The following is a 27,764-nucleotide window of genomic DNA, read 5'->3' on the forward strand; positions in this document are numbered from 1 at the left end:
ACGTTTTTTTTTTTATTGTAATAAAATTACTTTTTTTTTACTGCATGTTTTGATCCCAAAAATGATAGTGAGCACAAAAGACTTCTTTCAAATGAATTAAATAGTTTTAATGAATGTTAATATTGATCAATATTAATAAATTAAAATATACTGATATGGTATCCATAGTGTCTCTAAGACATTTATATACATTTTTTTCTCTGATTGGCATTTAAAATATACAAATTTCCAGCATAAAATAAGGGTTTTAAAAATCAAATGTGACTTGTGACCTTATAACAGTACAAAATTGAACAGACTGTACTTGTATCACCTCATAACCTCATTTCTGTTCTGTAAATATGGCGATTGCTCTGATTAAATTTTATTCTCCCATCCTAGATGAAGACTAGTTACTATTTAGCTCGTTAACAGAGATCCTGACCTCCCCTCCTAAAGCAGCCGCTCTGCGTTAAACCGTCAGTCTGTTCGACTGTACAAGGGCTTGAATGAAGGGGTTGAGGGGCCGTTTGGAGTCGGGCCCCAAGATAACTGTGAATTACTTACTATATATGTCCTCCAATGCAGATGAGCCCTGGAAAAATACACACAGATTCCTTCACCCCACTACGTTTTTTTTTACATAAAATCTTACAGAAAGGCTCGAGTTTTGATTTTGAGATGACCCATTTCATTTCCCATCCCACTAAAAAAAACCATGTCCCTTTTATCAGCGCATCCTGAAGAATAAAAGCAAGTGTGCGTATGTTTTCGTGAATGTCATCCCACTCTGGAGACTTGGAACTGCATTTCTGAGCCATATGTACCTCAGTTTTCCTCCTCTCATCTTCTGATAACACTTGAGCTGATTTTCGTTCTGTACACGTCACTTTCATCTTTCATAATATTGATTTTGTCATGTACATTACATTATACTTGTTCTCTAGCAGGAGATGAAAGGACATGAAGAAAAATGAACAAATGTGCCAAAAAGTAATTACCTTTTTTTTTTTTTTTTTTTGAAGTTTGTAGGAACTAAATGCTGTTTGAACCAGCACTATGGTGCCACCTCCTGGAAATCTTGAGACATTTTTCTTTTGTTTCCCCAAATATAGGAGTTTATATACATTTCCATACGTGGCCCGATTCATTGAGTTTCATGGGCACATTCATGTCTGGGTTTAACAGTCTGTTCTGTTTGGCTTGAATTCCAGTAAGTCAATTAGTGACTGACTTGCACATTCGGTGGACGCTCTCCCTGACCTTTGCCCTTTACTCTCTCCCAATGTAGCGCAGACATCAGGGGTTCTGCATATTTAACCAGAATGAAAATTGCAATTGATTTCTTTGTAATTTTACTCGACCAATGGCAGGACTAAACATGAAATAAAACACATCAGATACATGACTACAGTATGTTCTATAGGGTTGTCCATCTTGTTTTCTGACCAACAAAAGCACAATAAAAATGGCAAGAAATGCAGTATATACTGCTTTAATGAGCATTGTTTTCTGGTGGGTTGATTGCTCAATTGAGGTTGTGATGGAGGTTTATTTCACTCAGGTACTACTTAACAAAGAGGTACAAAACAAGGCTTTGAACTCTGAAAAGGTCTTAATTTTGTAACTGAGTAAAGAGTGCTTATTGTTTGCCTCAAATTAATGTCAAATAAAACTGTTCATGTAGTATTTAGTTTTATAGGTTTGATGAACATTAAATGTTAAAAAAAAAAAATTATTATATATAGCATTAAAACAAAATTACCAGAATGGGTGACAGGGTTGCAGATTTCACTCAGTTTCTCTAGTTTTGGCAGATTTATTTAAATGAATTTCACATAAAGAATATTTGATTTTGCAATCATGTAAATTCAGTTGTGTGTATTTCTAACAAGATAATTTTACAGTACGTTTGAGAGGAGTGTTGGATTGGTTGACTTGATTTTAAAACTAGCAGCTTCTGAACTTTCCTCTGCATTGATCATTTTCTATTAGACGCTAGATGCATCTGTCAACTTGTCCCATTCGTGGAAAGTGCTGATAATTAATTTCTGAATGATGCCACATGTAAGATCTCGCTTGTTTATATTTCTTTAATATGAACATCATTCTGCTCACAGAACAAATGAGTGTACACAACATAAAAACACCAGAGGCTTCAGAAATAAGAACATTTTTATAATGACATAAAAGTTGTATCCAGTTCAGATACACACATTCATGTGGAGTACTAAGCTGCTTCTATTTGAATTCACCAATGCATGTTCCATATATAAAGCACTTGTGAAAAACATCACAAAACACTAGCCAAAAGCAATAATCTAAAAAAAAAAAACCTTCACAGTTTGTGCAATATGAATAAATGCTCTTTACAGTAATGATTATTTCTTGTCTCTAAAGGGGAAACTCATGAAGAAATATCAGGGTCATATTTTACTCCAAAAATGCCTAAATGTGTCTATTTTAGCATGATTTTTTTTTAGGACAATTTTTGCATTTTTATGACAGTTATGCATGACAAACATCTATCCAAACATAATTTTGATTATTTAAAATCAGCATAAATTACATTCATTAGAAAAGACAACTATGATAAACAAATACTTTAAAACTAAAATAACTTACAATTAGTCATTTAAAAAATAAAATGAGAGGGATTGTGTGTTTTGATTTTACTGTAACAGGACAGGCATGTTCTTGACATTTCATGAGATTCACTGCTGAACATCCCCAGTTTCACTGGACCGATCATCAGACAGCTGCATGTGGATGTGGCACATGAATGCTTTACCAAAGATTGAAAGCTGCACATTTCAAGACAGTGTTTCACAGCCTGAACTGTAACCTGGCAGTTTGTAATTGATCTTCCAGAGCAGTCGCTGCTGTTTCTTTGCTCTGGTTTTCACATCCACACAAACACATTCATCCGCTACACTGAGTTTGTGTCATGGCTGTCTTCTCATCCATTCCTGAGGAGAGTCTTATCCTGTGCTCAGATATGCTTTCAACAAATCGCTTTAATATAAAAATCGGTTTAGTTGGCAAATAAGGTGGACATAAAATTTTACAAATGTATAAGGGAACATGAATGTTTTAAAATACAGTCTAATCAGCTACCCTTGTTCAAAGATCAAGTAGTTTATTGATACTGGTGAGCATCACAAATTGTTACTTGAAATGTGCAACTGTTGTAAGATATTACCCTTTAAAAAAATTACTTTGAAAAATAGTTCATGTTACATTCGGCACAAATCGCAAGTCTCTTAAGAGTGCTTAAAAGTTTTTTTTACTAAATCTGCATGCTGCACAATTTGTATCAAATCCGAGTTCAAAGTGCATTGTGATTCCATTATCAGGTCAATCAGCTGTACATTCACAGAATCATAATTTAATTCATCAGCAAAGTGGTGTGAGGTAGAGTTGCTGCTCAGGACGGTGGGAGGACAGCCATGATCTGAGGAACTCATCAGTACAAGTGCAGGAGCAGCGGAGGAGAATGTGACGTGATCACGCCGAGTCCGGTTTTCCCTCTTGCGTCTCCTCGTCTTTAGCAGATGATTCTTCTTTACTGTCTAAATCAAAGTTCTGTAAGAAAGCATGAATAAAATCAATCAGTTACTGTATCATGAAGAGTAAGCATTCACCTTCAAACACACACAAACGCTCACACAAGAGATGCTCACACACCTCTAGCTCCCTCATGACTTCATCCATAAAGTCGTTGGAGTTCCTCTTGTAGGACAGAGCCATCTGAATGGCATCTTTAAACACCTGTGGAACATTTACACAACATTAGAACTTCACACAGTTCTTTCAACCCGAAAACACACATCTAAATATTTTTTATTCGTTTCTGGGAATTAAAAACCACACTTGACAAAAAATAAATAAATTGTATGTGTTTCTAGCCTCCAGTCCTGTCAGCTTAGTATTTAGTTTCATAAAACTGAACAGGAATATATTTTAAATTGTTCATATGCGATGACATAAATGACAATGTAAAGGAAAAAAAAATTGACTTGAGTATGGAATTTAAGGCAATTAAAACTTATTTTTAACATAAAAATTGCAAAACCAGAACACAATTGGTTTACATAGTCAAAGACACCTTAACTGGGGAATTTACGGACTGTCAGATGAAAACACATTTTATATGAAAAATATAGCAAAATAAAATATAGGGTTACTGAATCAGGGATACTCTGTTTTCCATCCTCACCTTGACCACATTGGTCCCATCAGCAGCAGATACAAAGTAGAAGGGCAGACCTTGTTTCTTAGCGAAGCTGAAATTCTTCTGGGTGACCTTCATGTCAGCTTTTGAAGAGCAGAACACATGAAAGAACAAAAGATAAGAGACATGCAGAGCGTAACACTGGCTAATGCCGCTCTTATCTGGAATCTCACAAGCCAAATTTACCATCGATCTTGTTAGCGACCACCAGACAGGGAATCTCTGGCCGGTACTCTCGCAGTTCTTTGTACCAAATTGGGAGGTTCTTATATGTGATTTTCCTCTGGACATCAAACACCTGGCAAAAGCAATCTGATTAATTCTGAAAGCTTTTTGAGATGTACGGTTTATGAAAAGCCTTAAACCTTTAACACAAAACAAATGTCAAAAGAGGAGCTGTCTGTCTGTCTGTGTGTCTGTGTGTGTGTGTACCTGGTATTTATCACGTTATGGGGACCAAATGTCCCCACAAGGATAGTAATACTAGTAAATTTTGACCTTGTGGGGACATTTTTGAGGTCCCCATGAGGAAACAAGCTTATAAATCATACAGAATGAGTTTTTTGAGAAAGTAAAAATGCACAAAGTTTCCTGTAAGGGCTAGGTTTAGGGGTAGGGTTGGTGTAGGACAATAGCACATACAGTTTGTACAGTATAAAAACCATTACGCCTATGGAATGTCCCCATAAAACATGGAAACACAACATGTGTGTGTGTGTGTGTGTGTGTGTGTGTGGTTAAAATAGTCATGAATCTGCCACTACAACAGCATACGAATAAAGATTTTTTTCTATGATTCTAGTGGTTTCAGTTCAGCTATTGTTAACTAAATCTATTAAAATCTAATATATCTCTTAAAATATTGTTTTTGTTGACTGAAAATGTAAATATCAGATGAAAAATTTAAATCTTAAATAAAATAAAAAATTAAATAAACAAAAATAAAATAGATGTATTAAAACTACTAAAAATATATTTTTTTAAATAAATGATGACAGAAAACATGACTCAAATTTAAACTAAAATAAAACAGATAAAATATAATCTTATTCAAAATATTAAAGGAATAGTTCACCCAAAATTGAATATTTACTCACCCTCAAACCATCCAAGATGAATGTTTGTTTCTTCATCGGAACAGGTTTGGAGAAACTTTACATTACATTACAGATTTGAGCAAACTCTTTACTTTACATGAAACATTACATCACTTGCTCACCAATGGATTCTCTGCAGGAAGTGTTATTATGGATTATGGACTCATTTTGTCCAGAAGCAACAGTTTAAAGTTAAAACAACTTGATGGATTTGTTTCTCACAAACACACAACTTTTCACTTCACAAGATGTTAACTGATGGACCGGAGTCATGTGGATTATTGTGATATTTTTATCAGCTGTTTGGACTCTCATTCTGACGGCACCCATTCACTGCAGAGGATCCATTGGTGAGTAAGTGATGTAATGCTCAATTTCTCCAAATCTGTTCTGATGAAGAAACAAACTCATCTACATCTTGAATGGCATGAGGGTGATAATATCATAATAGTAACATACTAAAATAAGACAGAGTGGTTTGTGACCGACCATCTCTTACCATGATACAGGCATGAGCTTTATGGTAGTAAGACGGGTGCATGCTTCGAAAGCACTCCTGTCCTGCAGTATCCCAGAAATCTGTATGCAGATAAACAGCTTCAGTTGGCATCAAAGCCAATACAGCCAATTGTTAAATTATCACGCACTAAAATAACAGCTTCCATGCCAAACTTACCAACCAGGACAGTCTGCCCATTGATGGTGGTGGTGTATTTGTAGAGAGTCAGAGCGTATGTGGAGAGCTGCTGAGGACGACTGACACATTACATTAAGAACCTGACAACTCTCAGAATGAACCATACAGACAGAGATATCATACTGACATCAAACAACCAAGTCAAAGGATACTATCCATCCATAAGGAATCTCTCCATAAGCCTGAAAAGAAATCATCAAAGCCCTTAGAAAAGAAAAAACGCAAACGGCTTGTCCATAAAGGAGAGCAGTAAACATACTTGGATTTGCCCACAGCGCTGTCTCCGAGGCAGATGATCTTGACCTGCTCATCCGCGTCATATTTGTCCAGGTCCAGATCAGAAATGCCTCCTGCGTCCATCGCGAGAGAGAGAGAGAGCAGCAGGAGTTTAAACACTGAGCCTCTTAACGCCGCGGGATTAGATGATCATGACAGCCGCTGCTGCTTTACTCCATCACACGAACAGCTCATTTAGTTCATCTTTGCGAGCAATAAACCGTATATTCCCGAAGATAAGTAACGTCCGAATCTCGCTTTGGCTAGCTGGCTAATTAGCAGATTAGCGTGTTTGGAACCTAAACTATCTAAATCACTATTTACGGCAGAATATTGCCTTACAATCCCAGGAAGATATATTTAAGGCTCGTCGACAGATTGTTTGCATTCACGGCTGGATTATAGACGAGAAAAATATCGCTATTTTGTGAAGAAAATTCTCGGTTTGGTTCCAGAAGATTCACTGAACATGTACGACAACAACGCGTCTCTAAGCAACGCTAGGACCCAAAAAGGGCCTCCTGGTAAACGCCGAGCTGTCTTTGAAGGTGCCTGTTTCATTTCGATGTCGCTTTTTAATTTTAAAGTGCTTTATTCTAATGATTGTTCTAAACGTAATACAACTAAAGTGGCATAAATGAAATACTGGTATTACTACTACTAATAATAATAATAATAAAAAATACATTATGAAATGGGATAATAAAGAATAAATTAAATTAAGCAATAACTTCTTCATTCTAATGTGCTTATTTTGACGTGATAATAATTTTAAACATTATTTTTCAAAATTATCATTCATTTCTGTAGGAGTAAACTTTGACCTATATTTATGCTTTCCAGGAAACAAATCCAAGAAATAATACCTAGAATGTTTTCTTTGTGTTTGACAAATTGCCTGTCAGTAATATCAAACACAATAATCTTACTTTTTTAAGTGTGAGAAAGCAGTATGTTACAGAATGTTGTCTTGGTCACATTCTTGACATATATAGAAATACATAGAACAGAACAGAAAAACTGTTATATATAGATCTGCTTCTTAGATAGAAAAGTCTTTTTTTTCTTTCCCACAGAGGTCAGTGAGTACATGATTAAAATTAAAAGGCTAAAGAACACAATGAATTCAGTTGGTTCCCACAAGGATAAATGCATCCTTGGCATCAAAACAAATTCCCTTAACCATAATTAGTTAACAAGACTAAACTAAATTACGCCAAATAAATAAAGCCAAATAGAAATATTAGATTAAAAAATATATAACTTTAACTGAAATAAATAAGTTGGAGTAGCCTCACATTACATTTTTAAAACTTACTAAAACTTATTAAAATTACTAAAACTAAAACTGAAATTAAAGTAAATCAGAGTTATACATAAATACAAAAATGAAAATGAATATAAAATATATATTATTCATAATATTTATATAAATATAAAAAGTAATTAAAATGACAAGAAAAATACAGAATTTAAACAAAAATAAAAAAAAACTTAAATATATATATATATATATATATATATAATTAATTAATAGAATATAAATGATACTAAAATAAGAGATACTGTATATGGTAAAGACAGAAACTGAGTTAAAATATTCTTACCACCACACTGTTTTTACATATTTTGTATCCAACTTACCATACATTGTACAGGTTTATTACCTTGAAGAAATTCATATTTATTTTACAAAATATTCTAATAAATGAATAATGATTTGTTATTATTTTTTGACACCAGCACCAAGTGAAATTGTACTTTTTTTTACTTGGTGAATGAAGTTAAAGTATAATAATTATTGAAATTAATAGGGTGTTACTTTAGAAAATAGAACAACTAATAGAACAATAGATGGTTCTGCTGAAAGGCTGTCTTTGCTCTCATAAGCTCCACCCTGGTTCGCAGTTGCGAGACACTCTTGTGCTCTTTGACAGCTGGACCAGACACACACAGAGAGAGAGTCAGAGAAACACAACTAGCTAAAACATTCAATTGCGTAGGTGGCAAAATGGCCTGCAGACTGTCCATTACAGAGGAGCATTTCTACTGCCCCATCTGCTGTGACATCTTCAGGGATCCCGTACTCCTACCCTGCTCTCACAGCATCTGTAACAGCTGCGTGAAAACCTTCTGGAACCGGCGAGGAACTCAAGAGTGTCCTATCTGCAGAACTGTGTCCTCCAACCCTAACCCACCTATAAACATTGTGCTGAGAAACATGTGTGATCTGATGAGAGAAGAAACAACTCAGGAGCCTCCCGTAGAGACTGTGGAGTTCTGTAGTCTTCATGGAGAACCTCTTACTTTCTTCTGCACTGAAGAACAAGAACTAGCTTGTGGGAAATGCAGAAATGACAAATCACATAAGAACCACCGCATCCATTCAACAGCAGACCTCAGGGTAAGAGCTCAGAGCGTCAGATTGTATGGAAACACGATTTTTTAACAATAGTCAGTTGCTGAAATGACCAGCTTGTGGACTCTAGTCAGATTTCACTGATTGTCGGTTTCAGATTTAATGGATATGAAAACTGTCTTGTCAAACAGGTCTTAGCACACTAATCACCCTTATATGACACACATTCTCAGGCTTACAGAAACAAAAGTTTCATGGGAACTTGCTGATCAATGCTGATCCATTTGTGGATATGCCGGTTTGTAACAAACAACCTGTTTAACATCAGTAAAATCCAAAAGCTGGGAAAATCATCATGCTAAAACATCTGATATATATATATACTGTATATATATATATATATATATATATATATTATAAGTCCTGGGATGAAACAGCAGAGTATATTAAGGTGAGTACCGGGAGGAGATTTCAACATTGACACAGTTTAACTACCATATGGATATTTCAGCCAGAATTTGCTGATATTTTTTGTTTAGAAGCAGAGCCAACACACTGAGACTAAAATTAAGGAGGCGTTTGAAAAGCTTCACCAGTTTCTGGAAAATGAAGAGGCAGCCAAGATGATGACGCTGAGGAAAGAAGAAGAGCAGAAGAGTGAGATAATTAAAAAGAAGATTGAGGAGATTAGATCAGGGATGTTATCTCTCTCACGCATTATTCAGTCCATCGAAGAACAGCTAAAAAGGAATGACTTCACATTTCTTGTGGTAAGAAGCACTTGGTTTGGTTTCTGGACTTTGAATGTTTAAATTATGTTTTATGATGTTTTATTTCAAAAGATCAAAGAAAAATGCATATTTTTCCATTATATTGAGTAGAAATTGCAGAATGTAATTTTAAAAAATCAGCAAGGATGCTTTAAACTGATCAAAATTAAAGACATTTATAATATCCCAAAAAGTTTCCATTTCCAATAAATGCTGTTCTTTTAAACTTTCTATTAATTTCTATTTCTATTTTTAAAAATCCCACAAAATATGAAGCAGCACAACTGTTTTCAACATTGATGATAATAAGTATTGTTTCTTGAGCAGCAAATCAGCCTATTAAAATGATTTCTGAAGGATGACACGATTACATTTGAAAATGTATTAAAATAGAAAACAATTTTAAATTGTAATAATATTTCATAATATTACTGTTTTATTATATTTTTGGCCAAATAAATGCAGCTTTGGTAGATTTTCTGATCACATAATAAAGATTAATCTTTCTGTTTTTATCAATATTATTTCTAGAACTACAAGGCTACAATTGAAAGGTGAGAAGGTTTTTTTTTTTCTTTAACTTCTGGTTTTCAAACCCACATCAGTACTGACTAAATGTTGTTTCAGAACAAAGTGTAAAATGCGGGATCATACCAGACCTTCAGGAATGCTCATCAATGTAGCAAAACATGTGGGTAACATAACCTTTGAAGTATCGAAGAAACTACAAGCCAACGTCCGATACAGTGAGTACTGAGCAGATCAAATAAATCTTCTCAATCTTCTCACACAGAGATGCAGCAGAATGGAAAAAACACACGGTCTAGAGATGCATTTTAAAAGTTGGGAGCCATTCACACAGAACGTGTTTTTGCTTTGAAAAACTCCAGACACAGAATGTGTCAGAATGCGAGATGTAAACTTTGAAAAAAAGTCATAATTGTAAGACATAAACTTGCAATTGCAAGAAAAAAAGTCAGAAATGTGAGATAAAATGTCACATGGAACACATGGACACATGGAAATCTGAGAAAAAAAGTCAGAAATGTGAGATAAAATGTCAAAATTACCTTTTTTTTTATTTTTTATTAATGGCAGAAAAAAAAGAATTGTGAGATGTAAACTCAGAATTCTGAGAAGAAGAAGTCAGAATTGGAGATATAAACTCAAAATTGTGTTATACATATGGAAATCTGAGAAAAAAAAGTCAGAATTGCAAGCTTTTATCTTGCTTGTCTGAAAAGGAAAACCCAGAATTGTAAAATATAAACTCAATTTTGAGATATACAGTAAAGAATTCAGAGGGGGAAAAAAGAAAAAAAAGTCAGAATTGTGACATGGAAACAGAATTGAGGGGAACAAGTGAGAATTGCAAGATTTTAAGTCATAATTCTGAGTTTTGACTTTTGGATTGGGAGTTTATTCTGAGTTTGTATCTCAGAATGTCAAAAAAAGAAAGAAAAGAAAAACAAGAAAAGTCAAAAGTGTGAGATATAAAGTAACAATTTTTTTTATTCTATGGCAGAAATGGGCTTCCATAGTTCTAAAAATGCAGCACTCAAGATTAAAGAAGTTTAAGACTTTGCTTTTCCCCCCATTCCACTGCCAGTGTCTTGCATTTCTCAAAGCAAAATACTTTGTGTGTGAATGTCTTAAAAGTGAGTACATCTCTATCTCTTTCCCTCCAGCCCCAGTAACCTTTGACCCCAACACCGCCCATCCTTATCTGCTCGTGTCGGATGATCTGACCAGTATAACTTACACTGACGAGCATTTCCAACAGCTTCCAGCAAACCCAGAGAGATTCGACGGCTACACAAGCATTCTAGGTTCTGAGGGCTTTAACTCGGGGACTCACTGCTGGGACATCGAGGTGGGCGACAGCACAGCCTGGGCCGTGGGAGTGATCACAGAGTCCGCATACAAACACAGACAGACCCCCTCCAAAACGGGCCTGTGGTATGTGGGCTTCTGCAATGGTAAATACGGGAAGGGCTATTCTCCAGAGATCCTCGCCCTTCTACGGGTCACCCAGAGAATTCAGAGGATCAGGGTGCAGCTGGACTGGGACAAGGGCAAAGTCACATTCACCGACTCGGCTCGTAATATCGGTCTGCATGTGTTTAAACACACGTTCACTGAGAGAGTGTTCCCTTACTTTTATAGTCACTGTATGAAACATCCAATGAGGATCATACCGGTAAAGACAGCTGTGGAAGCACACGTTTAGAGCCAATACAACTTTTAAACTGGTGAAGTTAAGCAGTTAAAGGTTAACTGTGATATCAATAATACAACAATATAAAATCATCTTAAGAAGACAGTAGCAAGTACAGTACTGCAATAAAACATTACTGCATGATGATAATGATTTGTTTTTGCTGCCTATCTTTTGGAACAACCTCTGTGTATGGATTGTAGAGTTGGGGTATTTGGACTCAGACTGCAATTATGAATGAAGACGGACTCGAACTTCTAAGGATTTGGACTTGACTCGGACTCGACAAGGTGGAATCAGACCCAGCACTGGTAGGTTGTGTCTGTGATGTGCTAAAATGCTAGTCTAGGTAGACTTGGTTCACTTGGTTTTGGAATGGAGCTTATTTCTTATATTGTGGCAACAGCACAATTATTGCATTTTGAAGCCTTTTTTACTGAAACACCATTATTTCAAGTTGTATGTTTAGCAATATTAAGACCTGATACGACAGACTGGCTTGTTTAACAGAATTGACCTGTTTAATCAGCCCCATCCACAATTAAAGGAGCGGTGTACTCAGAATGACGAATTCCAAAGGAAAAGCTGGGAGCTTTGATTCCTGTGAAAGTAACCTGTGAAGAAAGACAAAGGGAACCATTTTAGTACAAATTCTTGTTATTTAAATAGTTTTAGTAGAGAGCATTCCAAAGCTAGAAACTACAGTTTAGAAGGTTGGAGTAGGTAAGATTTTTTGATGTTTTTGATAAATAAAAGTCTCTTATGTTCACCATAGATTAAAAAAATACAGTAAAAACAGTAATATTGTGAAATAATAATACAGTTCAAAAGAACTGTTTTCTATTTGAATATATTTTAAAATGTAATTTATTCCTGTGATGACAAATCTGAATTTTCAGCATTATTACTCCAATATTCAGTGTCACACACTGTAAAAAGTAAATCCGTAAAATAACAGAAAAAGTACTGGCAGCTCATTACACATTACTTTTATGGACATTTCTGTTAACTCTAAAACACAATGCAATGACGTGTGAAATTCAAAATACTGGTAAAACACCTGTAAAAAATAAATACGGAAAAAATCCTTCAAATTATACAGTATATTGTGCCCTGATTTTACAGATTTTTTAGAGTGCATGATCTTTCAGAAATCATTCTAATATGCTGATTTGCGTCTCAAGAAACATTTCTTATTATTATCAATGTTGAAAACAGTCATATATTGTGGATTCCATGATACATTTTTTCAAGATTCTTTGATTAATAGAAAGTTCAAAAGAACAGCATTTATTGGAAACAAAGTCATTTATAATAATGTTATAAATGCATACTGTAGTATAGTAGTATAAAATGGTATTGTATATGTTAGCCTGGTACAGACCCTTTCTGGATGGTGGGCTCCAGGTCCTGGTTTCTTTGTAGTGTCTCCAGGTGAGAAGTTGCGTCCGGTCATGCTGTACTCAGGGGCCTTGTGTTTGTACACACCTGAATTCACCACTTGGTAGGTCCCTGGGCCTGGAGTCTGAGAAAATGAATGTTATCATCTTTGCAAAGTAGAGGTAAATACTGTAAAATGATGTGTCCGTACCTTCCGTAGATCTTCATAGAAGCTGCCGATTGCACTACGACCGCCGAAGAAGACATTTGGGGCAGATGCTTTATTCACAACTCTTGGCCCTAATACTGGGGGAAGCATGTATGCAGCTGGACCTGGAGACAAGTTAATGCATGAAATTCACAGGAAATGCATCTGTTCCAGTAGTGTTGCTGTGTAGATGTGTGGAAATCTACCTGGTGTTTGGTCATTACGAAACAATTTAGTCCTTGCAGACAGAGAGAACGCAGGGGCAGAGTAAAAGGTAGTTTTTATTGCGTTTTCAGGGGAGTAACTGCCTGAAAAGAAAAATCAAAAGCCAGTTTAATCTGTTCTACACTCACAGAGAAAAGGTACAATGCTGTCACTGGGCTGTTCTAAGGTTCTTTTTACCCCTAAATGCTACATATTAATACCTTTAGAAAGTGTGCCACCCCAGTGACAGTTTTGTACCTTTTCTTATAAAAGTGAACCTTGTTGTACAGCTACAAAGCCTCTGTGTTTATGTTGTGTAAAAGACCTGGGCCAGGGGTTTTAAAGGGCTGAATATCCTTAGGTCGGCCATAGACGGAGTACACAGGGGTTCCATCCCGACCCACCCTGGTGATGTTGGAGGGAACGAGGTATCCAGGACCTGGGGAAGAGTTGGCCTGTGAGTCACGATGACGTGTGCCGAAGCTGAACGCTGGGCCTTTCTGCATCTGCGGGTCATGGTTGTTCATTCCTGTGTAGGGCAAAGAAATCCCTCAAAGTCATGGCAGGGCAATAGCGTATCATTTTTTTAAAATAACACTTAGAAATTATTATTGGTCCTCCGAATTCCAGTTTTTACCCCACTTTTTAGCTCCTGATTTACTGGTTATATTTATTTTTGGGACAAATTTGTACCCAGAAGTGAGCTGAACCTTCTTTTTGAGAACGTCGTCATTTGTAACAGTATAAAAAAAGTAAATAAAAAAGTGTTTTAGAAACTGAAAAATGTAAAATGTTTTCTCTTAGGTTAGATTGTGGATTAGGTTATCGCATTTGTAACTAGCTGTATAAAAACAGTCAAATCTATGCAATGTACCCATTTCTCTGTGTGTGTGTGTGTGTGTGTGTGTACCAGTTGCCCCTGGCAGAGAATATGTTGGCCCTGGACTGTTATACATTGCAGCAATGGGGCCCCTTGCCCTGTGGGGCTTCCAAGGACCAACCCATACTTCCATAGGCATGATGTCTGTTGGAAAAAAAGAAATACTAAAACTGCTTGTAAACAAATAAATAAATACTTGTGTTAAATAAAAGTGTTAAATAAAACTAGATTGAAGAGTTTGTAGACAAACTTTCAGTTGGCTTGAAAAAGCCTTGCCAGAAAGTTTTAAAAAGTTATAAAAGCTTGCAGTCTGAAGGTTTTCAGTTTGAAGTAGTTTGAAATTTAACATAGTTTTAAAGATTAAAGTTTGAACGTTTTCAAGGCAATACAGTCTATCAGAAAAACATATATATGTAGGTATAAAACATTGCTAGGGTACCTGGGGTGGTTGCTAGGGTGTTTCTAGCATGACTAGCATGTTGCTAACATGTTTTAGCATGATTAGCATGTTGCTAGCATGATTAGCATGTTACTAGCATGTTGCGACCATGATTAGCAAGTTACTAACATGTTTCTAGCACGATTAGCATGTTGTTAACATGATTAGCATGTTACTAGCACATTGCTAGCATGATTAGCTAGTTATTAGCATGTTTCTAGCATGACTAGCATGTTGCTAACATGGTTAACATGTTATTAGCATTTTTGTAGCATGATTAGCATGTTACTAGCATGTTTCTAGCATGATTATCGTGTTGTTAACATGATTAGCATGTTATTAGCATGTTTCTAGCATTATTATCATGTTACTAGCATGTTGCTAGCATGATTAGCAAGTTTACTAACATGTTTCTAGCACGATTAGCATGTTGCTAACATGATTAGCATGTTACTAGCACACTGTTAGCATGATTAGCTAGTTATTAGCATGTTTCTAACATGACTAGCATGTTTTGCTAACATGGTTAACATGTTATTAGCATGTTTCTAGCATGATTAGCATGCTGCTAGTATGTTTTTAACATGATTTAACATTGTAAATGGAAAAAAAAATCCAGATAAAAACAAGGTAAAACCAGCTGATTCAATAAAAAAAACAGCTAGAGACCAGTTAAAATCAGCTAAAAGTTTAACATTGTAAATGGAAAAAAAAATCCAGATAAAAACAAGGTAAAACCAGCTGATTCAATAAAAAAAAACAGCTAGAGACCAGTTCTGCTAAATGACTAAATGTAAATGTAAATATTAGATAGCGTGGAAGCTTAAAATGAGTTTAAATGGGTTAGAAATAGTACATAGAAGGGAAGTTTGATTGAGCCTAATGGGCTTTAGTGTGTTTAGATTTAAAATTTTGACAGTTGGAGTTTGAATAGTCTTGGCTCATTTGAACAAATCTAAGTCTATGGGATTTTTATGATTTTTAATCTTCAATTTTAAGAAAACCGTATGTCCGATCAGTCTGAAAAGATATAGCAACCCGAGTCAGAACAGTCTGAACAGCTGGGCTGAGTAGCGTTCAGAAATTTAGTCTAAGAATAAGCCAGCTAAAACCAGCTGAACCAGTCAAAAACCATCTTAAAACCAGTCTAGGCTAGTTTTCTAGTCTTAGCTGGTTTAAGCTTAAAATAGTAGCTGTTTTAAACTTGGTTGGTCTTTTAGCAGGTCTCCCAGCTTGACCAGCTAAGACCAGCCTGACCAGCTAAAAAGGTGCCAAAACCACTTTAAAACCAGCCTGGAAGCAGCCAACCAGCTAGATAGATAGATAGATAGATCTTTCATTTATTATAATTAACAAAAGCAAAAAGACCTCTAACACTAGCTTGCTCTATTCTTTTTCTATTCCGATCAGTCTGAAAAGATATAGCAACCCGAGTCAGAACAGTCTGAACAGCTGGGCTGAGTAGCGTTCAGAAATTTAGTCTAAGAATAAGAAGAAGAAGCTTAAATAAAATATCAGTAAGTTGGCTTTTTCAAGCCTTTAGTCTAATTTAATTTTAATTTAATTTAAATAAAATTAGCATACAGCTCCGTAACTGGTTACTGTAACAAAAAGCATAAAAGTAAACAGCAAACGAAGTAAAAAATAGCAACTTACCTTAAGTGCAAGATATTAAAAAGTTCGTGAATTTAATAGACTTTCGATCTCCAGGCGAGTTTTGAAATAATTAATATATTATAACTTAAATTGTGTTCAGTGCGTTGATGATTTTTAGATGTAAGTTACACTTAAATAACTTAAAACGAAAAAACGATGCCAGTTACAATACAGTATCTGCACAAAAACGATGTTATTTACATAGAAAGGTAAAATAAAAAAAAGTTATAAATGTAGCTCGTGAAGAGCTCTAATGAAACTCTCAGCTGCTGCGAATCTTTGTTTGTTTATAATTGTTTCTTTTTAATCTCTATGGCGCCGTCGCCATGGTAATTCTTTGATGTCATTTTTGAGTGACATTCCAGTGGCTCTACATGCAAATCCACAGTAATCCGTGCGGTTTTATTAATTATTAAACAAATTAAGGTATAACCAAATTCAACAAGTGCTCTCCTTAGAGATATTTCAAATGTTAATTTAATACACACATACTGTATTAAGTTCCTCCGTCTTTAGACCAGATTATACACACATTAATTTATTAATCGATATATTTTAAAGGAACGAAAACATTTTCTTAAAAAAAAAAAATTTTATAAACGAAAAAACTAAAATTATTTGGACACTTAAGACACACTTAAAAATGTTTGTATATCATTTCACTGGATAACAAAATATCTAAATTAAATAATTAAACAATAAGTAAATAAATAAATAAATATTAAAATGAGATTTTTTAAAAATCACAATACATTAGTTTAGAAAGGAGAGAGAAGATACATCAGGGGCAAAAACAACATTGTTTTTTTTATTTACTTTATAAATATTGATCTTTTTTCTCCTTGATTTTTGTATTTTGTCTTGGTTTTGTTAAATATTGTTTGAAAAAAATGTATGGAAAACCAATGATCAATTTGAAAATATCTTATGTACCATATATTATGTGATGTGCCACTTCCAAAGAAAATATGTAAATAAATAAAGAAATACATTTTACAGCTAAACATTTCACAAAAATATGTTTACATTTATACTTCAATACCCTTTCAAAAAGACAAAACAGAAGCCACTCAGTTTAATATTTTGTTAACTAACACAAAAACAATCATATAGTTTTATACGTGAAATAATACGTGTTTAAATACTTTAAAGGAGGACAGTACACTGAAACAGAAATCAATAACCTGATCAGTCATTCATTTAATCAAACAACGGTTCTTTATATAGATATCTTTATTGGTTTCATTAGTTTAAGCACTGCTCCTAACACTGTGATGGTGTTGTAGTGTTTGGGTAGTGGTTGTGTAGGTACTGCTCTCTCATTGTAGCTCTGAGGACCCGTGACAAGATGTTGCTTCTCTCTATTTCCTCTGGAGGGCGCTGTTAAAATACAAAATCGTGCAAAAGTGCATTTAAAATACTTCTATGTTTATATATCTATTCATTTGGGGAAATTAGCACATGTACACACACAAACGTACTCTTGTTAAAGCTCGAATGAGTCTCTGTAGTATAGCAAGTTCAAACTGAGGACATCGAACCGCCACTTGACCCACACAGTCCAGCAAACAGCAGATGCTGTGCCGCTGATACTAAAACAACACAAAAGAAATATAACCACATCAAGCTGTACATTGTTGAACAAGCTGTAAGTACTTCAAAAATTCGTGTTTAATTCAATGTGTTACTTGCCTTTTCTTTGTAATTATTTGTGAAATTAACTAGCAATTTCTGAGTATAAATAGTGTCTATACCAATTTTTTAGTGATGTAAAATATGCCTTATTTGTTTGACACACACACAGAAAAGTGTAACAGACATGTAAGCGATTTTTAAACTTGTTAAACAGCCATTTCTGTGTTTTTATGCTTAAATGTATTCCCAAACTGTACATAATACAGTTCAAACTGTGTTGTAGCGTGTTCTGTCACAATGAGTTCAGATTTTCACCTTTTGCAGTGAAATATTGTGCAGGTTTTGTGCAGGCCAGGTTGAGGTCAGCCTCTCTATGTCATCTTTACTGAGAACGGGATCCTGTTATGAAATCGCACAACAGCTAAAACACTGCATACGAAACAATGAGGAAAAACTCTCCTAAAAGTATCGTTTTTTAAATTTCATAAGCATGTTATGTTTATGTCAGGCTTATTGTTTTCCAGAAACTATTACCGGCTTCTTTTTGCGCCAGAATTACCATATACTGTGACCTCTGACCTTTAGTTTGTCCAGCCAGATCCATAACAGTGTGCTCAGAACGTCAGGATCTGGTTCCATGACAAGTGTAGCCCAGCCACATTCAGTCAAGTTGAGCTCATCCTGAGGAGAATTAAAACAGGGTCAGATCTCCTGCATTAACACAGTGTTCACAGACTCGGCTGAACCTGGGATAAAACAAAAGCTTTTGTCATACAGACAGAATAATGTGTAAATGTAAGGAGAATGCTAGATAAATATGATACAATGTAAAAGCCAATATGGTTATCAGAGCGATTTTAAAGCAAAAAAATACAGATACCGTGATTTTTTCAAATGTTTTTTTTTAATCATTGCTCTGTATATTATATCTGTACATGCAGTCATATGAAAACATGATCATGTTTTGTATGGTGATAATAATAATGTGTTACTGGACCAAAACCTTTTGTCAGTCCAGAAACTAACAAGGGTGTGGATCCAGGAACATTCTTCTTCTTGTCGAAACCAAGTCAAACATGCTTTACCTGCAAAACCGCTGCTTTTTTCAATACAGTGTCCAGCGGGGGGCGCTGTTGTGCCATTGCTTTAGCGACAGCTCTTGATAATGATGATTGAACTGATGTAGGATGCTCCAGCCTTAGCTTTAAGAAAAACATCCACAACATTTGCACAAATAAGAGGTAATACAACATAAAAGTTCTCAAAATTCTTCAGGCAGTGATCTAAGATGCAGAAAGATCTTTATTTGGTCTCACACTGACCTCGATGTTTGAGCTGAACTTTAGGTAAGCCTGAGGTTTCTTGGTTGTACATTTTGTCTTCTTGTTCACATTCTCATTTTGTGGGTGAGGAGCTGATGGTGGATTGGGGCTGTGTTTCTCTGTCGTCCCATTGCAGTGGTCTGTCATCGGGGTTTGAGGACTCTTTTGGGATTCTGTTGGGATTCTCTGATCTTTTGATGGGCCGATTTCTCCATTGCTTATTTTATGGTGTCCACCAGATTGAGGAGAGTAGCGTGAGAACATAAAATCCTTGCAGAAACAACAGGATTTCATATGTCACTGTTATGCAGTTTCATAAACTTAAACTTTCATACAAAATTACAAAATTATTTTTTAAAAAACAAAATTATAATTATTAAAATTATAATCTAGAAAATATATTTAAATTTGAAAATTGTATTATACACACACACACACACACACAGTGCAAACACCACAAATCTATATAAAAAAAGTGTTTCAAAATAATAATAAAAAATGATTAATTAATAAAAAATGTATGCAAATATTTAAAAACATAAAAATAATAAATAATAGAAAATAAATAAAAATCAAATCAAGCATTTTCTGTGCTTTTATTTTCATTTATTTTGTGCCATTTCAGTTATCTTTGAATAATATCTGTGTAATATGCATTTATATAAATGGGTCAAAGACGAAAAAGGGTTTAAGCATAAAAACAATAGGCCTAAGTGAACTACTGCTTTAAATTGTTGTTGTTTTTCCCAAAAAAAATTTAAAAGTTTTCTGTTTAATTTCATTGCAATTTTGTTTTTGTTTTTCTGTGCAAAAAATAAATATCATACATTTTTCCCTGATTTACAGAAGAGACCCACTAAAATGTCATTCAGTGTAACAATCTTGTCAGGCATATTTACAACAAAAATCAATTTATGACATATTAAAAGACTGATTACTTTCAGTTATTCAGAATAAGCATGTTGTTTGAATTTTTACATAAATATTGTGTTACACTGAATGACAGTGTAACATTATTTCAACCAAATTTTGACATTTTAATCTCCAAAAACGTATTTGAAACCTTAAAAGTAGACACTTTACTTACATTTAATGTGCTTTCTATGGACATAAAATCACTTTTGTAAATTTATTTTGATGCGGACATCTTAATGTCTTTGACCCATATAGACATTTTATCCTCCAAAAACATATTTAAAACCTTAAAAGTAGACACTTTACTTACATTTAATGTGCTTTCTATGGACATAAAATCACTTTTGTAAATTTCTTTTGATGCGAACATCTTAACGTATTTGACCCACATACATAAATAGATAGATAGATAGATAGATAGATAGATAGACACACTCAATTATAAAATTTAAATATAATATATACATTTATTTATATTAAACATAACTTTATGTTTAATATAAATAAAGGAGGGAATGGAAGTATATATTTTTTATATTATGGTAATGAGAAGTAGGAGTGGCACAATACAAATATCTATAATATAATATTAATATTTAACATATTAGTAAATGTTGAAATCAGTATTAACAAAAGATTAATAAATGCTTTACAAGTATTTCCATTGTTAGTTAATGTTAACTATGTAGTTAACTAATTTTAACAAATATTACCATTTATTTTTATTTTCAAAAATTTGCAGTAAACTGACTGGCTCACCTCAATAATAGTAATCTTGCTGAGATCTGACTCGCTGTAGCTTCGCTTGTTTAGAAGGACGTCCCTCTTCCTCTCCAAGAACCCGAATGGCTCGTCCCAGGACTCGCAGGAGTACGCTCTGCATGAGCCTCTCCTTTCCTTCAGAGCAGGCAGGTTTCTCTTCAGAAGTGTCACTTTCACTGTCTTCTTCAGGGCCAAGATGTTCAGCCTCTTCTCCAGTTCTCTCTGGGCCTCTGGAGGACTGGGTGCCCCCTGGGTGAGAGTGATCAGCATGCTGCAGAGGACGTGCAGGATCTTGGGCGTGTGTTTGAGGGTTCGGGCCTCGTCCCCGTGCAGCAGAAGGGCCTGACGCAGGAGATACTGCCGGAGACTGAAGGAGGAACCGTGCCGCATGTTCAGACACGGGTACTGGGCCAGCTGAGAGCCCACCAGCCGGGCGAAATCAAACACCAGACTGATCTGTGATCGAGTCTGGATTGAGCGAGGCCTTCTGATCCGAACATAGTGGACAGCTTCACTAGCGCTGATTCGACAGGTGTAGACCAGATAGCATGCGATAAGAACACCTGTACAGTAGGGTTGATATTAAGGACTTTACTCAAATAGAATATCATCTTAAAGTAATAATGCATGAGATGCAACTTGCCTGTCCTGCCCAGTCCAGCATGGCAATGAACAGCCACCTTTCCTTCCTGCACAGCGAAGGCCAAAACCTTCACGGCATCCAGCATCCCCTCCAGAGACGACACTCCAAAATCAGACATCCCAAAATTATAGAAGTAAACTGTCAGACAAAAAGGAACATAATTCAGTAATTCATCATTTAATTTATTGGGTGAATCTCACAAGAAATATTCAGGTTATATTTTACACCAGCATTAAAAGAAAATGTATATTATTGCATGGCATGTAGAAAATGACCATTCATACATTTTAGGCCCAATACATATGTTTGCACTGTGATTATATTATATATTGTAAGATATATAATACTGTTCAAAAGTTTGGGGTCAGTAAGTTTTTCTATAAAGAAATGAATACTTTTATTCAGCAAAGATGCAATAAATTGATCAAAAGTGACAGTAAAGACATTTATAATAATATAAAAGATTTATATTTCAAATAAATGCTGTTCTTTTGAATTTGTCACTATATATATATATATATGTGTGTGTGTTTGTGTGTGTGTGTGTGTGTGTGTGTGCGTGCGTGCGTGCGTGTGTGTGTATAGTATATATATAGCCTAATGAGATTTAGGAGTGGCACAATGCAAATATCTGTTTAGGGTGTAATATGAACCAGATATGTTGCAAGAGAATCATACTAATAGTAGTTCTATGAAAGTTCCATGAAAGTTTATGACTTTGGCTCACTTTGACTGTCCATAAAGATCTGAGGTGAATATGTGAACCCACTGCCAGGGTCCAGAGGAGGGCCGCAGTGAGCATGTTCCCCTGGCTGCTGCATATTAATGATGGATTTAATGTTGAACCTATAAGCAAGTACACAAGCACACACACACACATTGTCACTTATTAACCAGAACCACTCCCCTGCAGAGTATAAGTAAATGTAAGTAAACATCTTTTTAAAGACTGTATTAAATAACACTCACTGTTTGAACTGCTCTATGATGCAGTGTCTCTTGATGAGACATGTAGAAGGTCGTGCCATTGCAATAATGTCATCGGTCACCCTAAATACAAGAAACACAGTGAATATATACATGGCTATTTTTGTAAGGCAAAGAAAGAGGAAAAACATTATATTAAACAATATTTTGCATTCAGTTCAATTCTTACAGGTTTGATGTCACTGGTTCTTCTCACATATAAATATTCCTATTTGTTTGGTGTGTCTCTTCTAACACTAAGGCTATGTCCACATTAATCTGGATAAATTTGAAAACACATCTTTTTCTTGACCTTTGACCTTTAGTCCACACGGAAAAACAACGTTTTTGTCCAGCAAATACTGAGCTTTTTGAAGACGCTCTCCCAAGTGAGTAAATTTGGAAGCGCCGTTTTCACGTTGCAGCTGTGTTAGATTAATGTTGATGTAGCCTTAATCATTCAGACAACAGAAACACTGTAGGCCTCACCAGCTGGAGAAGACCCCTTTAATGGCCTGTTGGCTTATGCTCCAGCACGCTGGACCTTCATATCGACAGTCTTTTCCCCCACAGGCAAAAAGACAGATGATCTTTGAAGGAATAGCCTTCACCAGACTCTCCCTGGCCTGAGAATATGATGGTCTGGGCACTGGAACCTGCGGCGTCATGGAGGACAGGAGAGGACAGGACAGAAACTAACAGCAAATCACTGGTTCTATATGCACTAATGGCTTAACATTTAGCAGGCAACTTTGTGGATGTGCTGTGCATTTGGGAAGTCAGCTGAGGAATACTATAGACAGAAATATGGCAAAGAGACAGAAAACATGCAGTCAGTGACAGAAGAGTCAAATTCCACCTACTAACATGACAAGAAATTAATCAAATAACAGTAGGGCAGTCAAGCTAACACACAATAATTCAACACTGTGTCGCCGCCATGTTAGCTGACCTACATTTTAAGCCTGTTGATATATCTACTGCTCTGTATTTTTCTTTAGGCCTATTGATAATTCTCCCAGACAAAAAAACTGACTTACCCATGTGGCTCCATCCAAAGAAAGGGTTAAATGTGAAATGTTTATGTGTAGATTTCATGATAATCATGTAGAGACGATCTAACATGGCTATGCTGCATACAGAAACATGTTCATGCCTCAAAGCTGACCCAGCGATTGGTGTCTAATCCTTATTAAGTGTCATAAACACATTAGTGGATAGACGTTCACGATTCATAGTAAGCTTAATTATATAACATGTTCTGGGTCCGGCAGTCTGTACATACAATATGCCTACCAAACAAACTAGAAAGACGTTTCTCATGTGCATTTTAATTCATTAAAGTTTGAATTTCAAAGTGAAATAAAAAACCATATAAGTACTGCAATAGTTTGTAGTACTTTTCATTTCTCAGTATGAAAAACTTAATAGAATTAATTTATCTATAGACATTTTATTTATTGACAGTATTTTTCATTATATTTAAGAAATTCGTCAGTGTTGTTACAAACTAAAACTAAAATAAATAATTATTTAAAGCTATAGAAAAAAACTAATAAAAATGATAAAGCATAAAATTACAAAAACGTATACTAATATTAAAATGAAACATTCCTAGAATGTTTTAATTTACACCAAAATCTTCAAAACGGAGCCAACATGACACAGACTTTGTGAAACATTATACTAGAGATTGGATCTATCAGCAAAATATACTCTCACACACACACACATATAAATATATCTATATTATTTATTTATTTATTTTGAAGGGAATTCTACTCGTAGCTCATTAGACAGTGAAACATTCATATAAAAAATGTTACAATATATATCACATTGTTATATCTGAAGAGATCACTTTTAGCTAATGTTCCCTTATGCTACATAACCAAGTTGTTATATACTATAATAGTAGGCTATAAGAGACGATCTCAGATCATGGCAAAAAGCAAAGGGCCTTTGGTTTTTGGACCGTGTTCTGAGATACTTTCATACAGTAACTTTTGTTTAACAGCACTAGCTATAACAAAGTTACGGCAGTGGGTCATACTGTGTAGCGTTAGTAAGATATGAACCAGTGGATTAATTTAGCACAAGTTACTAAAGTAACTTTGCCTGAGAACCCGACACTCTTAAAAATAAAGGTTCCAAAGTTGGCTTGTGATGACCTCTGATTTGGCCCACCATGCCATATCAAAAGAAGGGTGGGGATGACATACTATTTAAGCATATTTTCTTTTCTAATGTATTATTATGTTTTTAAATTTTTTTCTTTTATTTACAAATTAAAATGTTGAGAATGTAAGTGAATTTGATTTTAAAAAGATGTATATATATATATATATATTAATTTTACATTTTATTATGATAGTTGAATATAATGCAGCATTTACTTTCAGATACATCCAACAGCCCTCAATCAAGTTTAATTTTTGGCCATTCGTAGTAAAATAGTAATAATTGTGAAGAACAGTTGTGAAGAGTTTTCATGAATGTTCATGGTTCTTTGTGGAACCATATAGAGAACCTGTCAGTAAAGATCCTTTATTTTTTAGAGTGCATCTTCCTGTCATGTCTTTAAATACTCCTGAACTACAAATAGGCATTTACCTCCCTTTATATATATGCAAAATTCATTTTCATATATAGAAATGTCCATCTTTGTATTTAAAAAAATGGTTGACTGCTAGCAGAAACAGTCATACAGTCAGTCATACATTCAGACAGCTGGATGGCAAAATCCATATTCCAACCATCCGGTCATCCCATCTCCATGTATATATCATTCTTCTCTTCATAGTTCGACAGACAGACACTGCAATGCAGAGCCATTCTGAAGGAAAATGATGACATTACCGCTGAACAGTGAGAATGTCTCTGAACAATAGGAATGCCACTGAAGAGCAAGAATGTTGCAAGATCCAACCCGACACTCTTAAAAATAAAGGTTCCAAAGTTGGCTTGTGATGACCTCTGATTTGGCCCACCATGCCATATCAAAAGAAGGGTGGGGATGACATACTATTTAAGCATATTTTCTTTTCTAATGTATTATTATGTTTTTAAATTTTTTTCTTTTATTTACAAATTAAAATGTTGAGAATGTAAGTGAATTTGATTTTAAAAAGATGTATATATATATATATATATTAATTTTACATTTTATTATGATAGTTGAATATAATGCAGCATTTACTTTCAGATACATCCAACAGCCCTCAATCAAGTTTAATTTTTGGCCATTCGTAGTAAAATAGTAATAATTGTGAAGAACAGTTGTGAAGAGTTTTCATGAATGTTCATGGTTCTTTGTGGAACCATATAGAGAACCTGTCAGTAAAGATCCTTTATTTTTTAGAGTGCATCTTCCTGTCATGTCTTTAAATACTCCTGAACTACAAATAGGCATTTACCTCCCTTTATATATATGCAAAATTCATTTTCATATATAGAAATGTCCATCTTTGTATTTAAAAAAATGGTTGACTGCTAGCAGAAACAGTCATACAGTCAGTCATACATTCAGACAGCTGGATGGCAAAATCCATATTCCAACCATCCGGTCATCCCATCTCCATGTATATATCATTCTTCTCTTCATAGTTCGACAGACAGACACTGCAATGCAGAGCCATTCTGAAGGAAAATGATGACATTACCGCTGAACAGTGAGAATGTCTCTGAACAATAGGAATGCCACTGAAGAGCAAGAATGTTGCAAGATCCATCAATCTCATAAAACGTGACGTGACATGTGACATGTGACATGTGACATGTTCATGTTCATGAGAGATAATGAAGAGATGACAATACTTGGTGTGGGAGGTGCTTTGGGTAGTCACAACAGAAGTTGTTGAATGGTGTGAAACTTTCTCATCGAATTTTCTCATAGAAATTTTTCAAATGTGGCAAGAATCACCCAAGGCACAGTTTGTGGATCTAGCCTGCTATTAACTCATTGACTGCAAGGTGTCTGTCCTTGGAAACAGACTCCAGATCCTACTTCATCTCCTTCATCATCGTCATCATCATCCCCTTCATCAATCTCCACGGACAAAATCTGTTTATGGAGGATAAGCATTATTCAGTTAAAAATAGCAGGTTCCACAATACTGAGCAATACAATGATTTCATGAAGTGTTTTTAAACTGTGTTTATGTCTCCATCTCTCTCTCTCTCTCTCTCTGTGTGTGTGTGTGTGTGTGTGTGCATTTTCTTATACAGGACACACAGCTACATATAGGAAGAAACTATGTGAGCATAAAGGATGTGAGCATAGCATTCCACCTAAAATCTGAGGAGACACGCACTCTTGAATGACGGAGGATGAACAGAAAACAATAGACTGAAAATTAAAAAGAAAACAATAGCCGGGTGCCATGCCCTGATGCTCATTGACAATATCCAGTCATTCCTGCAAGACCTGTTTAGTGCGTACATTTAAAAAAATATTTTACCTGCAGTGACACTTCCCTATCAGTCAATCACTAACCCAAAATCACACAAAATAGTGATTTGAAATGGTTGCTGAAATGGAACAGGTACTGAAAGTTACTTGAAAGTTAAAAATTAAAATTTCTACATTACCACTAACAATGTTTTTCTTTTTCTTTTCTTTTCTTTTTCTTTTCTTTTTTTTTTTTTACGTTTTGTTCCAAAGCAATATGTTTTATCAACTGGGCACCCGGACCATCCAAACCAATCAATGCAAAAGGCAACAGCCAAAGGTTTCACAAAATATATATACAGTATGTATATATATATTTATATATATATATATATATATATATAATATAATGTATATATAATATACCATTATTCATGAGTCAACAATGTGTTAAAGAGGCTTTTCGTTCTCTTTAAGCATTACATGCATTGGTACAAATTTTTTTTTTTGGTTCTTCGCTTTGTAGACTTCACTTTGTAGACTAGTAGACTAAGAGTAGACTCACATGAGATGCCGTTACACATCATTTCAAAGAGCATTTATTTAATTATGTTTTCACATAAATAAATATGCACTCACACATGTCATTGAAAACGTGCATACTTACCAATGAATCCACTGGTTTGCAATAATAAAAAACAATGTATTGTATAGTTCTAATTTTCTTGAAGGAA

The 27,764-nt window shown here is 34.9% G+C and overlaps 4 protein-coding genes across 5 annotated transcripts; 1 reads left to right on the forward strand and 3 right to left on the reverse strand.

The window, feature by feature from the left end:
• Positions 1 to 3,197: 3,197 nt before the first annotated feature.
• Positions 3,198 to 6,815, reverse strand: LOC107710389 (rab-like protein 2A). Its single transcript, XM_016515152.1, has 8 exons — positions 6,267 to 6,815; positions 6,160 to 6,189; positions 5,987 to 6,066; positions 5,810 to 5,889; positions 4,400 to 4,511; positions 4,199 to 4,296; positions 3,667 to 3,750; positions 3,198 to 3,564 (listed from the first exon to the last, which is right to left on the reverse strand). Exons 1-8 carry the CDS (start codon positions 6,365 to 6,367, stop codon positions 3,487 to 3,489), a joined length of 663 nt encoding a protein of 220 aa, XP_016370638.1. The 5' UTR covers positions 6,368 to 6,815; the 3' UTR covers positions 3,198 to 3,486.
• A 1,426-nt stretch (positions 6,816 to 8,241) lies between these two features.
• LOC107710371 (tripartite motif-containing protein 35-like) lies at positions 8,242 to 11,642 on the forward strand. Its single transcript, XM_016515122.1, has 7 exons — positions 8,242 to 8,687; positions 8,884 to 8,940; positions 9,064 to 9,093; positions 9,182 to 9,412; positions 9,944 to 9,966; positions 10,040 to 10,158; positions 11,101 to 11,642. The coding sequence occupies exons 1-7, from the start codon at positions 8,295 to 8,297 to the stop codon at positions 11,640 to 11,642; spliced, it is 1,395 nt and encodes a 464-aa protein (XP_016370608.1). The 5' UTR covers positions 8,242 to 8,294.
• A 509-nt stretch (positions 11,643 to 12,151) lies between these two features.
• On the reverse strand, positions 12,152 to 14,441 carry cimap1b (ciliary microtubule associated protein 1B). Its single transcript, XM_016515123.1, has 6 exons — positions 14,333 to 14,441; positions 13,748 to 13,951; positions 13,425 to 13,526; positions 13,222 to 13,343; positions 13,015 to 13,155; positions 12,152 to 12,244 (listed from the first exon to the last, which is right to left on the reverse strand). The coding sequence occupies exons 1-6, from the start codon at positions 14,439 to 14,441 to the stop codon at positions 12,152 to 12,154; spliced, it is 771 nt and encodes a 256-aa protein (XP_016370609.1).
• A 3,183-nt stretch (positions 14,442 to 17,624) lies between these two features.
• LOC107710390 (protein tyrosine phosphatase domain-containing protein 1) lies at positions 17,625 to 23,820 on the reverse strand. 2 transcript variants are annotated; one of them, XM_016515154.1, is made up of 12 exons: positions 23,681 to 23,820; positions 23,130 to 23,433; positions 22,644 to 22,724; positions 22,402 to 22,520; positions 21,675 to 21,812; positions 21,029 to 21,594; positions 19,355 to 19,624; positions 19,118 to 19,234; positions 18,612 to 18,713; positions 18,348 to 18,431; positions 17,879 to 17,989; positions 17,625 to 17,777 (listed from the first exon to the last, which is right to left on the reverse strand). In XM_016515154.1, the coding sequence occupies exons 2-12, from the start codon at positions 23,306 to 23,308 to the stop codon at positions 17,661 to 17,663; spliced, it is 1,884 nt and encodes a 627-aa protein (XP_016370640.1). In that variant the 5' UTR covers positions 23,309 to 23,433; positions 23,681 to 23,820; the 3' UTR covers positions 17,625 to 17,660. The 2 variants fall into 2 exon arrangements, with proteins under 2 accessions (XP_016370640.1, XP_016370641.1); XM_016515155.1 differs by lacking the exons at positions 23,130 to 23,433; positions 23,681 to 23,820 and adding an exon at positions 22,831 to 23,112.
• Positions 23,821 to 27,764: the final 3,944 nt, after the last annotated feature.

This window comes from Sinocyclocheilus rhinocerous, unplaced genomic scaffold (assembly GCF_001515625.1).
Source record: "Sinocyclocheilus rhinocerous isolate Xijiao unplaced genomic scaffold, SAMN03320098_v1.1 scaffold717, whole genome shotgun sequence".
Lineage (NCBI taxonomy): Eukaryota > Metazoa > Chordata > Actinopteri > Cypriniformes > Cyprinidae > Sinocyclocheilus > Sinocyclocheilus rhinocerous.

Bases quoted from the DNA above. Each gene is read 5' to 3' on its own strand.
- LOC107710390 (XM_016515154.1), bottom strand. From the start codon at position 23,308: ATGACGCCGCAGGTTCCAGTGCCCAGACCATCATATTCTCAGGCCAGG. The intron at 18,432-18,611 runs GTCAGAGGTCAC...ATTTCATAACAG, and splicing joins TCTGGCTGGACAAACTAAAG to GATCCCGTTCTCAGTAAAGA. The intron at 17,778-17,878 runs GTACGTTTGTGT...GTATTTTAACAG, and splicing joins TCATTCGAGCTTTAACAAGA to CGCCCTCCAGAGGAAATAGA.
- LOC107710371 (XM_016515122.1), top strand. From the start codon at position 8,295: ATGGCCTGCAGACTGTCCATTACAGAGGAGCATTTCTACTGCCCCATC. The intron at 9,413-9,943 runs GTAAGAAGCACT...TATTATTTCTAG, and splicing joins ATGACTTCACATTTCTTGTG to AACTACAAGGCTACAATTGA. The intron at 9,967-10,039 runs GTGAGAAGGTTT...ATGTTGTTTCAG, and splicing joins TACAAGGCTACAATTGAAAG to AACAAAGTGTAAAATGCGGG.
- LOC107710389 (XM_016515152.1), bottom strand. From the start codon at position 6,367: ATGGACGCAGGAGGCATTTCTGATCTGGACCTGGACAAATATGACGCG. The intron at 6,067-6,159 runs GTATCCTTTGAC...GTAATGTGTCAG, and splicing joins AGATTCCTTATGGATGGATA to TCGTCCTCAGCAGCTCTCCA. The intron at 3,751-4,198 runs GTGAGGATGGAA...AATGTTCCACAG, and splicing joins ATGGGACCAATGTGGTCAAG to GTGTTTAAAGATGCCATTCA.
- cimap1b (XM_016515123.1), bottom strand. From the start codon at position 14,441: ATGCCTATGGAAGTATGGGTTGGTCCTTGGAAGCCCCACAGGGCAAGG. The intron at 13,156-13,221 runs GTACGGACACAT...TCATTTTCTCAG, and splicing joins TCTATGAAGATCTACGGAAG to ACTCCAGGCCCAGGGACCTA. The intron at 12,245-13,014 runs GTCTGTACCAGG...CTTTCTTCACAG, and splicing joins GAGCCCACCATCCAGAAAGG to GTTACTTTCACAGGAATCAA.